This window comes from Syngnathus floridae, unplaced genomic scaffold (assembly GCF_059516105.1).
Source record: "Syngnathus floridae isolate MCC-2025c unplaced genomic scaffold, RoL_Sflo_1.0 HiC_scaffold_37, whole genome shotgun sequence".
Taxonomy (NCBI): Eukaryota; Metazoa; Chordata; class Actinopteri; order Syngnathiformes; family Syngnathidae; genus Syngnathus; species Syngnathus floridae.
In genome coordinates, this window is record NW_028284066.1 from 460001 (window position 1) to 472500 (window position 12500).

General features: G+C 40.9%; 1 protein-coding gene across 1 annotated transcript; it reads right to left on the reverse strand.

Moving 5' to 3' along the window:
* Positions 1–1104: 1104 nt before the first annotated feature.
* LOC148378582 (uncharacterized) lies at positions 1105–5841 on the reverse strand. The gene is made up of 2 exons (XM_088367783.1): positions 5397–5841; positions 1105–4152 (listed from the first exon to the last, which is right to left on the reverse strand). The coding sequence occupies exons 1-2, from the start codon at positions 5839–5841 to the stop codon at positions 2582–2584; spliced, it is 2016 nt and encodes a 671-aa protein (XP_088223909.1). The 3' UTR covers positions 1105–2581.
* Between the last annotated feature and the right edge of the window lie 6659 nt (positions 5842–12500).

Sequence of the window (12500 nt, forward strand, 5' to 3'; positions counted from 1 at the left end):
TTAGGTTTTGAGTATAGAGACTCATTCCAAAAGGAGCGAGGAGGTGCACGGACCTCCCGGTCCCAGGATCCCCTATCCTCCCTGTCCAAAAAATTGGGTGGTTGACGTGGTCCCCTCCGACCACGACTAACCACCGTCCACTCTGTCATTGTTGTCTTTTAAACTAATTTAATTTTGAAATTTTAGTGTATTTTTAACTTTATTTATTTACCAAATAAATTTAATGTACTAATTTGCCAATGAAATCCAATTCAATCCCTTTATTTATTCACGTAATTATCGAGACCCCCAAATCAATAAAGTCCCCAATAACCCAAATCCAGTGTATTGTGCCAAAAACAAATAAATTTCTTTTTAAATGAACTGAAACAAATACGACGTTTCGACCTTAATCGGTCTTCATCAGGTACTATCAAAACAAAATAAATGAAAAAAATGAAGAAAACTCCCCAAAAAATATATTAGTGAAAGAGTTGGCTAGTTTTTAAGAGAGCAGAGAGTTGTCGACTGTTCGAGAGACAAATGCACAATGAGCCTGTTTTTTTCTCACCTCCTTTTTTCTTTTTTCCGGGTCCCTTTTCCTTTTTCCTTTTTTACTTTTGATTCGGATTTTATTTTGTTGACTTGTATATCACTTTTCGCACTATAAACCACTAAATACACTGGTCTAATTATTTTCATTCGTTCTGTTGCTTATTTTACATCAAATGTATAATTTGTGTTAATATTGTTTTGTTTATTTGTGTCTTTGTGACTCAATCATCAATTAATATTTAATGTTACCTCTGTGTTTTTAATACTTCTGAAATTTCGTAAATGATTTTAAATTAATTAGTATTTATACATTTTAAATTTTGACGTTTTATGTATTTTTAAGCTTTCTTAGTGTTTTTGAAAATTTGTAATTGTCAATTTTTTAAAAAGTTTTACATGTTATACTCTGCAAAATTTTGTTAGTTGTAATTAGCGGCAAAATTATAATTTAGGCGATTGTTGATGTTAGGATTGTGTGATGTGGTTGGGGTTAGGGGTTAGGGGTTAGGGTTAGGGGTTAGGGTTAGGGTTAGGGTTAGGGGTTAGGGTTAGGGTTAGGGTTAGGGGTTAGGGTTAGGGTTAGGGTTAGGGTTAGGGTCAGGGTCAGGGTCAGGGTCAGGGTCAGGGTCAGGGTCAGGGTCAGGGTCAGGGTCAGGGTTAGGGTTAGGGTTAGGGTTAGGGTTAGGGTTAGGGTTAGGGTTAGGGTTAGGGTTAGGGGTTAGGGTTAGGGTTAGGGTTAGGGTTAGGGTTAGGGTTAGGTTTTGAGTACAGAGACCCACTCCAAAAGGAGCGAGGAGGTGCACGGACCTCCCGGTCCCAGGATCCCCTATCCTCCCTGTCCAAAAAATTGGGCGGTTGACGTGGTCCCCTCCGACCACGACTAACCACCGTCCACTCTGTCATTGTTGTCTTTTAAACTAATTTAATTTTGAAATTCTAGTGTATTTTTAACTTTATTTATTTACCAAATAAATTTAATGTACTAATTTGCCAATGAAATCCAATTCAATCCCTTTATTTATTCACGTAATTATCGAGACCCCCAAATCAATAAAGTCCCCAATAACCCAAACCCAGTGTATTGTGCCAAAAACAAATAAATTTCTTTTTAAATGAACTGAAACAAATACGACGTTTCGACCTTAATCGGTCTTCATCAGGTACTATCAAAACAAAATAAATGAAAAAAATGAAGAAAACTCCCCAAAAAATATATTAGTGAAAGAGTTGGCTAGTTTTTAAGAGAGCAGAGAGTTGTCGACTGTTCGAGAGACAAATGCACAATGAGCCTGTTTTTTTCTCACCTCCTTTTATACTCTTTCATTTTTTCTTTTTTCCGGGCCCCTTTTCCTTTTTCCTTTTTTACTTTTGATTCGGATTTTATTTTGTTGACTTGAATATCACTTTTCGCACCATAAACCACTAAATACACTGGTCTAATTATTTTCATTCGTTCTGTTGCTTATTTTACATCAAATGTATAATTTGTGTTAATATTGTTTTGTTTATTTGTGTCTTTGTGACTCAATCATCAATTAATATTTAATGTTACCTCTGTGTTTTTAATACTTCTGAAATTTCGTAAATGATTTTAAATTAATTAGTATTTATACATTTTAAATTTTCACGTTCTAAGCTTTTATGTATTTTTAAGCTTTCTTAGTGTTTTTGAAAATTTGTAATTGTCAATTTTTTTAAAAAGTTTTACATGTTATACTCTGCAAAATTTTGTTAGTTGTAATTAGCGGCAGAATTATAATTTAGGCGATTGTTGATGTTAGGATTGTGTGATGTGGTTGGGGTTAGGGGTTAGGGTTAGGGTTAGGGTTAGGATTAGGGTTAGGGTTAGGGTTAGGGTTAGGATTAGGATTAGGGTTAGGGTTAGGGTAGGGTTAGGGTTAGGGTTAGGATTAGGTTTGGGGTTAGGTTAGGATTATGGGTAAGGAGTAGGGATTGGGGTTAGGTTAGGATTATGGGTAAGGAGTAGGGATGGGGTTAGGGATGGGATTGTAGTCAGGATCCAAATCAAGTGGTGTATGGTGAATCTTCAATGCTTAATGTTTAGTCCAATTGGCTCCCTAGTTCCCAATGTAAATATCCAATATCGTTCCCTCCCTTTTCTTTCTCTGTCTGTCCAATTAATGTTCCTTTCTAATCCCGCTATTCTCATTGAGGCCATACCATGATCAACAAAATGTTTAACTAAGGGTGTGTCCATTTCCTTCTTGTTCTTCACATTATACCGATGCTGATACATGCGTGTGGACAAATTGTTTCGTGATTCACCAACATATTGGATCCCACATTTGTTACAAAAAATAACATAAACACAATTTCTAGATTTTGGGTTGAATCCCTGTTCAATTCCAAATACTGTTCCCGTTTCTATATTTTTAATGAAATTTAGTCTCTTGAATTGAGTGTCCAACAATAAGGGTTTGTCCCACTTCAATGATGGCAATTTTGCCCGGATCAAAATGTCTGCCAGACTCTTGTTCCGCTTGTAGGCAGAAATGACCTTAGTCCCAGAAAATAGTCCATCTCGGACACCCAGTTCCTGGAAATTGGTTTTGAATTTCCTGTTTAACAGAGTACTGATTGATGAGAAGGTAGTGATCAGAGGGATGATCTTCTCCTGACCCTTGACCTTTCTCTCCTGAAAGGTACGAAGGCAGTGTCTGAGAAAGGGCTTACTATACCCCCGTTTCTTCAGAGCTGTAAACAAGATCTTAACCGCTTCGCAAAAATCCTCGTCTCTCGTACAAATCCGGCTAAATCTTAGCAGTTGTGACTTTACAATCCCCCTGAAGGTATGTACTGGATGGAAACTTGCTTTATGTAATAGGGCATGTGTGTCTGTAGTCTTAAAATAGACTTTAATGTCTAGCCTCGGACTATTCAAAAAATTGGGTCCCTTAAAAATGGTTGTGTCCAAAAAATTGATTGAATTCCCGTGAAATTCGATCTTAAGCTGTATAGAGGGATCATGGGAGTTGAGGGTCTTCACAAACTCCTTGAAATCCCTTTCCGATCCTTCCCAAATACCCCATATATCGTCCAAGTATCGTAGGTAACAGGTCGGTCGTTGTTCACATTTTGACAATGCTCCTTCCTCCCAATTGGCCATGAAGATATTAGCATAGGCCGGTGCGAATTTCTTACCCATGGCCGTGCCCTTGATCTGCAAATAGAATTTTTCATCAAACATGAAATCATTCCGGGTTAGGTTGATCTCCAATAATTTCAATAACTCGTCGTCCGGTCTCTTTGGATCCGGATGCTTTCGAAAAATTTGTTTAACGCATTCAATTCCGGCCTCAATTGGAATATTTGTATACAAGTTATTAACATCCATAGAGAAAAAGTTAAATTCTGAAGGGACCTGCAAGGCTTTGACCATGTCAATGAAGTGGTACGTATCTTGGACATAGGCAGGATGCTTGATTGACAGAGGAGTCAGATAGAACTCTAGATATTCCGCAGTGAAATAAGTTTCACTGCCACAGTCAGAGACTATTGGCCTTCCTGGAGGGACCTCAAAGGGGATCGTCCAACTTTCTTGATCTTTGTGTATCTTCGGCAAAATGTAAAACCGTCTCTCGCGTGGCTGTTGTTTGCCTCTTAAGTATAGTCGTTGTTTGTGACTGATGAATTTTTTGCTTACTAATGAGTCCAATATTTCCGTTACCATATGAGTTGTTTCCATATATATTGGCTGGTCCAATTTTTTATAATAGTTTGTATCATTCAATTGTCTTTCTACTTCCAAAGTGTATTGTTCTCTACTCATGATGACAATTGCTGACCCCTTGTCAGCAGGCTTAATAACAATGTGCTTCATGTTTGCCAATTCCCGTAATGCTTTAACTTCCTGTAGTGACATGTTTGATTTCTCCGGGACTGACTTAAAATGTCTTCTGAAAACATTCCGATCCGCCTTTACTAAGTTTTGAATCGTGATTGGTAACTGGGTGATCGGTGGGGTCCAATGAGATGGGCCCACAAATGGAAGGACCTCTTTTCGATCCGAATTATTGAAGTGGGCAGTCAACATGACCCTACGGTGATATGTCTGTATATCTGACAATAATTGCGCCTTCTGACCTTTGCCTATGCCTAAGGTAGGTACGAAGGTCAGTCCCTTACTCAGTAGGCTGTGCTGAGGTCCCGAAAGTTTGAAGTTGTTCGATAAAACCACCACATTGGCGTCCTGTAGGGGTAAACTGTTTTCCGCCCCTGCCTGTGTCGGATTCAGGGGGTGTAGGAGTTTAAATAGGCCCTCCAATGATCCAACATATGTCTGGCTGTTTCCGGCGTCCAATGGATCCCCTTGTCATCCGTTTGGAACTTTTCCCCAGGCAGAAGGGGAATGTGTGGCATATTCCTTTCAATATGTTGGTTCAGGCTTGCTAAGTTCTCCTGTTCCACCCCTGGGAGCTGGCAAGAGAAATTCACCAGGGGAATCCAAATCTCCGCATATGGGAATGTCTGTTTGGCAGCTCTCAGCGCCCCCTGTACGTTCTTTTTCGTAGTGTCCACTTTGTTTTCCCTGCTATTCAGTCCAAACGCCAACACTAGTTTCTCCACCGTGACTGTGGGCAGTGGCACTGTCCGTTCTAACAGCATTTGCCCATGGCGGAAATGGCTACCCGGATAGCTATCTATCTGTAAGTCACGAGTGGCATAGTCAGGAAACCTTGCAAGATTCGAATCCCCGATGATGAGCCACTTTTTAGCCGGTACCAGATTCCATACTACATTTTTCCGTTGTGTATTTTGGTGTCTGGTCACCCTAAACAATGGTGGTTCCAAGGAAGGAGGTAATGACCCCAAGTCTTCCAATTCTCTCTCCCCCTCATTACCCGAGTTCACTTCCTGGTGGACTTGAGCGTCCTCCTCTATTTGAAGTTGCCCCAACGGATTAGTTTGGGCCCCAATAGTCCATTCTTCTTCCTGAATTTCCTCAATCAGATCCAACAAGTTCGAAGGGGTGTCGTCCAGGGTCAAAAACTCCCTCTCTATGTTAGGCTCTGGCAGGAGTAAGGGCTCTAGTTCCTGAAGAACATTATCTGCAGTGAGGGCTCCACTCACCGCTGCCTTCGCCCTTTTGCGAACCTCCCTACGCTCCCGTGGGGGTTCGGCATGTGGAGATTCCCTCCGAGGCGCTCCTTGAGCCAAGTCCGGATTCTCCTCATCTGTCCTGTCTATTGCCGTGATCACCGGGACCACCTCTGCCGGCAGGTGATGGGTCCGGGATTGCTCGATCTGCTCCACAGACTCATGTGGACTTCCCGTATTCATCCCCATCTTTTTCATGATCATTGTCTTCGCCCGATCGAGTACTCCCTGTTGGAGCCGAGGTAAATTGCGTCTCGCCCAGCGGATTGCAACTTCAAAGGCCTCCTTCCAATTTGGAGTAAGAAGACCCGGAAGCTCATCCAAAATCACCTCCAACCCCGCCTGGTAATGTTCCTGTAGGATGAGGCAAGTGTTGTAACCCCAATTCCTAGCATTTCCACTAATCAGGTCCCTAGTACATTCTGACGGGACCGCAGGCTTAATCATGTTTGACAGGATCACCACCATCCTTGCTATTGAATGTGGTTCTGGTTTCCCGGGCCCAGGAGACACATTGTGCAGATGGTGGACCTGTCGGATCAATGCATACAACTTTCGTATCATCTTTCCAAACTGGGGACTAGCTGGTTGTCTTCTGACACTGGGGTCAATCCCCCTGGGAGGAGTCTTCCCTTGAGTCAGTCGGAAAGTCGCACTAACAGCATCCGCATATGAGCGGTAATGTGGACCAGGAGGGCGAGGGAACCCGGGAGGGGGTACTGGCCGGTTAGGTTTTGAGTACAGAGACCCACTCCAAAAGGAGCGAGGAGGTGCACGGACCTCCCGGTCCCAGGATCCCCTATCCTCCCTGTCCAAAAAATTGGGCGGTTGACGTGGTCCCCTCCGACCACGACTAACCACCGTCCACTCTGTCATTGTTGTCTTTTAAACTAATTTAATTTTGAAATTCTAGTGTATTTTTAACTTTATTTATTTACCAAATAAATTTAATGTACTAATTTGCCAATGAAATCCAATTCAATCCCTTTATTTATTCACGTAATTATCGAGACCCCCAAATCAATAAAGTCCCCAATAACCCAAACCCAGTGTATTGTGCCAAAAACAAATAAATTTCTTTTTAAATGAACTGAAACAAATACGACGTTTCGACCTTAATCGGTCTTCATCAGGTACTATCAAAACAAAATAAATGAAAAAAATGAAGAAAACTCCCCAAAAAATATATTAGTGAAAGAGTTGGCTAGTTTTTAAGAGAGCAGAGAGTTGTCGACTGTTCGAGAGACAAATGCACAATGAGCCTGTTTTTTTCTCACCTCCTTTTATACTCTTTCATTTTTTCTTTTTTCCGGGCCCCTTTTCCTTTTTCCTTTTTTACTTTTGATTCGGATTTTATTTTGTTGACTTGAATATCACTTTTCGCACCATAAACCACTAAATACACTGGTCTAATTATTTTCATTCGTTCTGTTGCTTATTTTACATCAAATGTATAATTTGTGTTAATATTGTTTTGTTTATTTGTGTCTTTGTGACTCAATCATCAATTAATATTTAATGTTACCTCTGTGTTTTTAATACTTCTGAAATTTCGTAAATGATTTTAAATTAATTAGTATTTATACATTTTAAATTTTCACGTTCTAAGCTTTTATGTATTTTTAAGCTTTCTTAGTGTTTTTGAAAATTTGTAATTGTCAATTTTTTTAAAAAGTTTTACATGTTATACTCTGCAAAATTTTGTTAGTTGTAATTAGCGGCAGAATTATAATTTAGGCGATTGTTGATGTTAGGATTGTGTGATGTGGTTGGGGTTAGGGGTTAGGGTTAGGGTTAGGATTAGGGTTAGGGTTAGGGTTAGGGTTAGGATTAGGATTAGGGTTAGGGTTAGGGTTAGGGTAGGGTTAGGGTTAGGGTTAGGATTAGGTTTGGGGTTAGGTTAGGATTATGGGTAAGGAGTAGGGATTGGGGTTAGGTTAGGATTATGGGTAAGGAGTAGGGATGGGGTTAGGGATGGGATTGTAGTCAGGATAGGGTTAGGGTTAGGGTTAGGGTTAGGGTTAGGGTTAGGGTTAGGATTAAGTAGGGAGTTCCTCCCCCGAAGGAGAGGAGCAAAGGCACGGTCCTACCATCCACGACCACGTCCCACAACCAGCCCCAGAGCACACTGTCCGTCGTGGCTGCGCCAGCCATGCTGGTCAGGCCAAATTGGGCTTAATAAACATGTATTTGTTTTGTAGTTGTTGTGTTGTTTTTGTGTTTGTACTTTGCCTATCCGGTCGCCTTTGTTATATATGTAATAAATGAGTCTCGACTTGGCATGATAGATTGACAGCTGCATTTGCGGTCAAATTAGTCGTACCTCGCACTTAATTCATCGACTCCCCTATCTGGGTGGAGCGAGAGCATCTTGCTCTGTGCGGCATCCATGCGCTCTCCTATCTGGGTAGAACGTGGGTCAATATTAATTTTGCATCTAATTGTTTTCCTATCGGCGCTAGTTTGCGCTCCCTTTTATTTCCTCCGTGTGGCCATCGACAACGTTTCGGCATCTTTTGTGCCTTCCTCAGGTCTGGCACACGGGAATTGCAGCTAAATTTAGTTTATTGCACGTGGAGCTGTTTCCTCCTTCATGGCCGCATCGAGACTGAGTTTCCTGCTTGGAGCGGTCCTTATATAGTTTCATGTCAGCAATTTGCGTTTCATTCCGGATAATTTCCCATTTACTTATTTTAGCTTATTAACTTGTTGTTTTTTTTACGCTCTTGTGTATTTCTGTTTCTTTTCTTGCAGGCACCGATTGGGCGTGAATATGTGATCTCGGCATAGGTAAGTAAAACTGTGTTTGCTTTTTTCAGGTTTGTATCAGGTAAGTATTGTTTTTTGATAATGTAATTATTTACTTCCAACCATTTTTTAGTTTATATTCAATTTTGTGTTTATGTTTCTTTTTTTCGGTTTGTATCAGGTAAGTATTGTTCTTTGATAATGTAATTATTTACTTCCAACCATTTTTTAGTTTATATTCAATTTTGTGTTTATGTTTCCTTTTTTCAGGTTTGTATCAGGTAAGTATTGTTTTTTTGATAGTGTAAATATTTACTTCCAACCACTTTTTAGTTTATATCCAATTTTGTGTTTATGTTCAAATTTTTGACTTCTTATTTTCAATTTTTGACTTACAGGTTGAAATTTTTTTTCCTATTGGGAGTCAGGGAGGGATTTGGGTTAGGGTTAGGGTTAGGGTTGGGGTTAGGGTTAGGGTTAGGGTTTGGGGTTAGGTTAGGGTTAGGGTTAGGGTAGGATTGGTTTAGGGGACAGCGCACAGACGCAGCAGGAGCTGAATGGAAACTGGAAACGTGGGGGGGCAGTGGAGGTGGCACAGGCGAGTTAGGATTAAGTAGGGAGTTCCTCCCCCGAAGGAGAGGAGCAAAGGCACGGTCCTACCATCCACGACCACGTCCCACAACCAGCCCCAGAGCACACTGTCCGTCGTGGCTGCGCCAGCCATGCTGGTCAGGCCAAATTGGGCTTAATAAACATGTATTTGTTTTGTAGTTGTTGTGTTGTTTTTGTGTTTGTACTTTGCCTATCCGGTCGCCTTTGTTATATATGTAATAAATGAGTCTCGACTTGGCATGATAGATTGACAGCTGCATTTGCGGTCAAATTAGTCGTACCTCGCACTTAATTCATCGACTCCCCTATCTGGGTGGAGCGAGAGCATCTTGCTCTGTGCGGCATCCATGCGCTCTCCTATCTGGGTAGAACGTGGGTCAATATTAATTTTGCATCTAATTGTTTTCCTATCGGCGCTAGTTTGCGCTCCCTTTTATTTCCTCCGTGTGGCCATCGACAACGTTTCGGCATCTTTTGTGCCTTCCTCAGGTCTGGCACACGGGAATTGCAGCTAAATTTAGTTTATTGCACGTGGAGCTGTTTCCTCCTTCATGGCCGCATCGAGACTGAGTTTCCTGCTTGGAGCGGTCCTTATATAGTTTCATGTCAGCAATTTGCGTTTCATTCCGGATAATTTCCCATTTACTTATTTTAGCTTATTAACTTGTTGTTTTTTTTCGCTCTTGTGTATTTCTGTTTCTTTTCTTGCAGGCACCGATTGGGCGTGAATATGTGATCTCGGCATAGGTAAGTAAAACTGTGTTTGCTTTTTTCAGGTTTGTATCAGGTAAGTATTGTTTTTTGATAATGTAATTATTTACTTCCAACCATTTTTTAGTTTATATTCAATTTTGTGTTTATGTTTCTTTTTTTCGGTTTGTATCAGGTAAGTATTGTTCTTTGATAATGTAATTATTTACTTCCAACCATTTTTTAGTTTATATTCAATTTTGTGTTTATGTTTCCTTTTTTCAGGTTTGTATCAGGTAAGTATTGTTTTTTTGATAGTGTAAATATTTACTTCCAACCACTTTTTAGTTTATATCCAATTTTGTGTTTATGTTCAAATTTTTGACTTCTTATTTTCAATTTTTGACTTACAGGTTGAATTTTTTTTTCCTATTGGGAGTCAGGGAGGGATTTGGGTTAGGGTTAGGGTTAGGGTTGGGGTTAGGGTTAGGGTTAGGGTTTGGGGTTAGGTTAGGGTTAGGGTTAGGGTAGGATTGGTTTAGGGGACAGCGCACAGACGCAGCAGGAGCTGAATGGAAACTGGAAACGTGGGGGGGCAGTGGAGGTGGCACAGGCGAGTTAGGATTAAGTAGGGAGTTCCTCCCCCGAAGGAGAGGAGCAAAGGCACGGTCCTACCATCCACGACCACGTCCCACAACCAGCCCCAGAGCACACTGTCCGTCGTGGCTGCGCCAGCCATGCTGGTCAGGCCAAATTGGGCTTAATAAACATGTATTTGTTTTGTAGTTGTTGTGTTGTTTTTGTGTTTGTACTTTGCCTATCCGGTCGCCTTTGTTATATATGTAATAAATGAGTCTCGACTTGGCATGATAGATTGACAGCTGCATTTGCGGTCAAATTAGTCGTACCTCGCACTTAATTCATCGACTCCCCTATCTGGGTGGAGCGAGAGCATCTTGCTCTGTGCGGCATCCATGCGCTCTCCTATCTGGGTAGAACGTGGGTCAATATTAATTTTGCATCTAATTGTTTTCCTATCGGCGCTAGTTTGCGCTCCCTTTTATTTCCTCCGTGTGGCCATCGACAACGTTTCGGCATCTTTTGTGCCTTCCTCAGGTCTGGCACACGGGAATTGCAGCTAAATTTAGTTTATTGCACGTGGAGCTGTTTCCTCCTTCATGGCCGCATCGAGACTGAGTTTCCTGCTTGGAGCGGTCCTTATATAGTTTCATGTCAGCAATTTGCGTTTCATTCCGGATAATTTCCCATTTACTTATTTTAGCTTATTAACTTGTTGTTTTTTTTACGCTCTTGTGTATTTCTGTTTCTTTTCTTGCAGGCACCGATTGGGCGTGAATATGTGATCTCGGCATAGGTAAGTAAAACTGTGTTTGCTTTTTTCAGGTTTGTATCAGGTAAGTATTGTTTTTTGATAATGTAATTATTTACTTCCAACCATTTTTTAGTTTATATTCAATTTTGTGTTTATGTTTCTTTTTTTCGGTTTGTATCAGGTAAGTATTGTTCTTTGATAATGTAATTATTTACTTCCAACCATTTTTTAGTTTATATTCAATTTTGTGTTTATGTTTCCTTTTTTCAGGTTTGTATCAGGTAAGTATTGTTTTTTTGATAGTGTAAATATTTACTTCCAACCACTTTTTAGTTTATATCCAATTTTGTGTTTATGTTCAAATTTTTGACTTCTTATTTTCAATTTTTGACTTACAGGTTGAAATTTTTTTTCCTATTGGGAGTCAGGGAGGGATTTGGGTTAGGGTTAGGGTTAGGGTTAGGGTTAGGGTTAGGGTTAGGGTTAGGGTTAGGGTTAGGGTTAGGGTTAGGGTTAGGTATTTTGAGTTTTACTCGCTAAACCTTCCCCAAAGGGTCCGCCGACCCTGTCGGTTAGATAGAAGGCAACGGAAGGCACGGGCCTACGCATGTCTCACCAGTAAACCTCGCCGTACCAGGTCACATAAAATCTGGATTGGGTACGAAGGACGGCGAAGTGAGACTGCACTCCTGCCAGAACCTCCCCCGAGTAGCTGAGGCGCCACCCAGGTCTTCGGCCAGCAAGATGGAAATACAGTGAAAAGCGAAGGTCACATAAAATCTGGATTGGGTACGAAGGACGGCGAAGTGAGACTGCACTCCTGCCAGAACCTCCCCCGAGTAGCTGAGGCGCCACCCAGGTCTTCGGCCAGCAAGATGGAAATACAGTGAAAAGCGACAGAAAAGTACTGACCTATGAGACTACCCTTGTCTTAAATTGTGTCTATTAACTCTTAGTTGTGTTTGAACTAATATATTTTTTTTATTATATATTGTTTTAAAACCAACCGTTTTGTTTACAAAGAGTCCCATTAAGTCGTCCTTGTTGTGGGTAATTTGAACGTCATAATTTTGTAGACACGTCATCAGTAGTGGACCTTGGGGTCACAGAGTGTTTCGGCCATTATCACCAGACACCCTCGCCCAAGGGAGGCCCCGCCGGGGTTGATCGAGCCCCGGTGTGTGTCTACCAGGTCAATTAAAATTACAGTTATTTGTCAAGTCAACTGTCCAGCTTTAACGCAGACAGAAAAGATCAATAGGTCAGTCTTTGCCTCTTTTAATTTATTGATTCATTGAATTTAAACCATCATTACGTATGTTTGTATTTAACTCGATGTTATATTATTTCATTTAAGTTTCTGGCCAAGTTTATCAGCATAATTGGAGGTCTGCCTGTAGTCCTGCTGTGATGTAAAACCCTTTAAACCATTATATCCACGTAATTAATATTATTTTATCAAAGC

Bases quoted from the DNA above. Each gene is read 5' to 3' on its own strand.
- LOC148378582 (XM_088367783.1), bottom strand. From the start codon at position 5,841: ATGGGGATGAATACGGGAAGTCCACATGAGTCTGTGGAGCAGATCGAG. The intron at 4,153-5,396 runs GTAATGAGGGGG...TATACTTAAGAG, and splicing joins CCACCAGGAAGTGAACTCGG to GCAAACAACAGCCACGCGAG.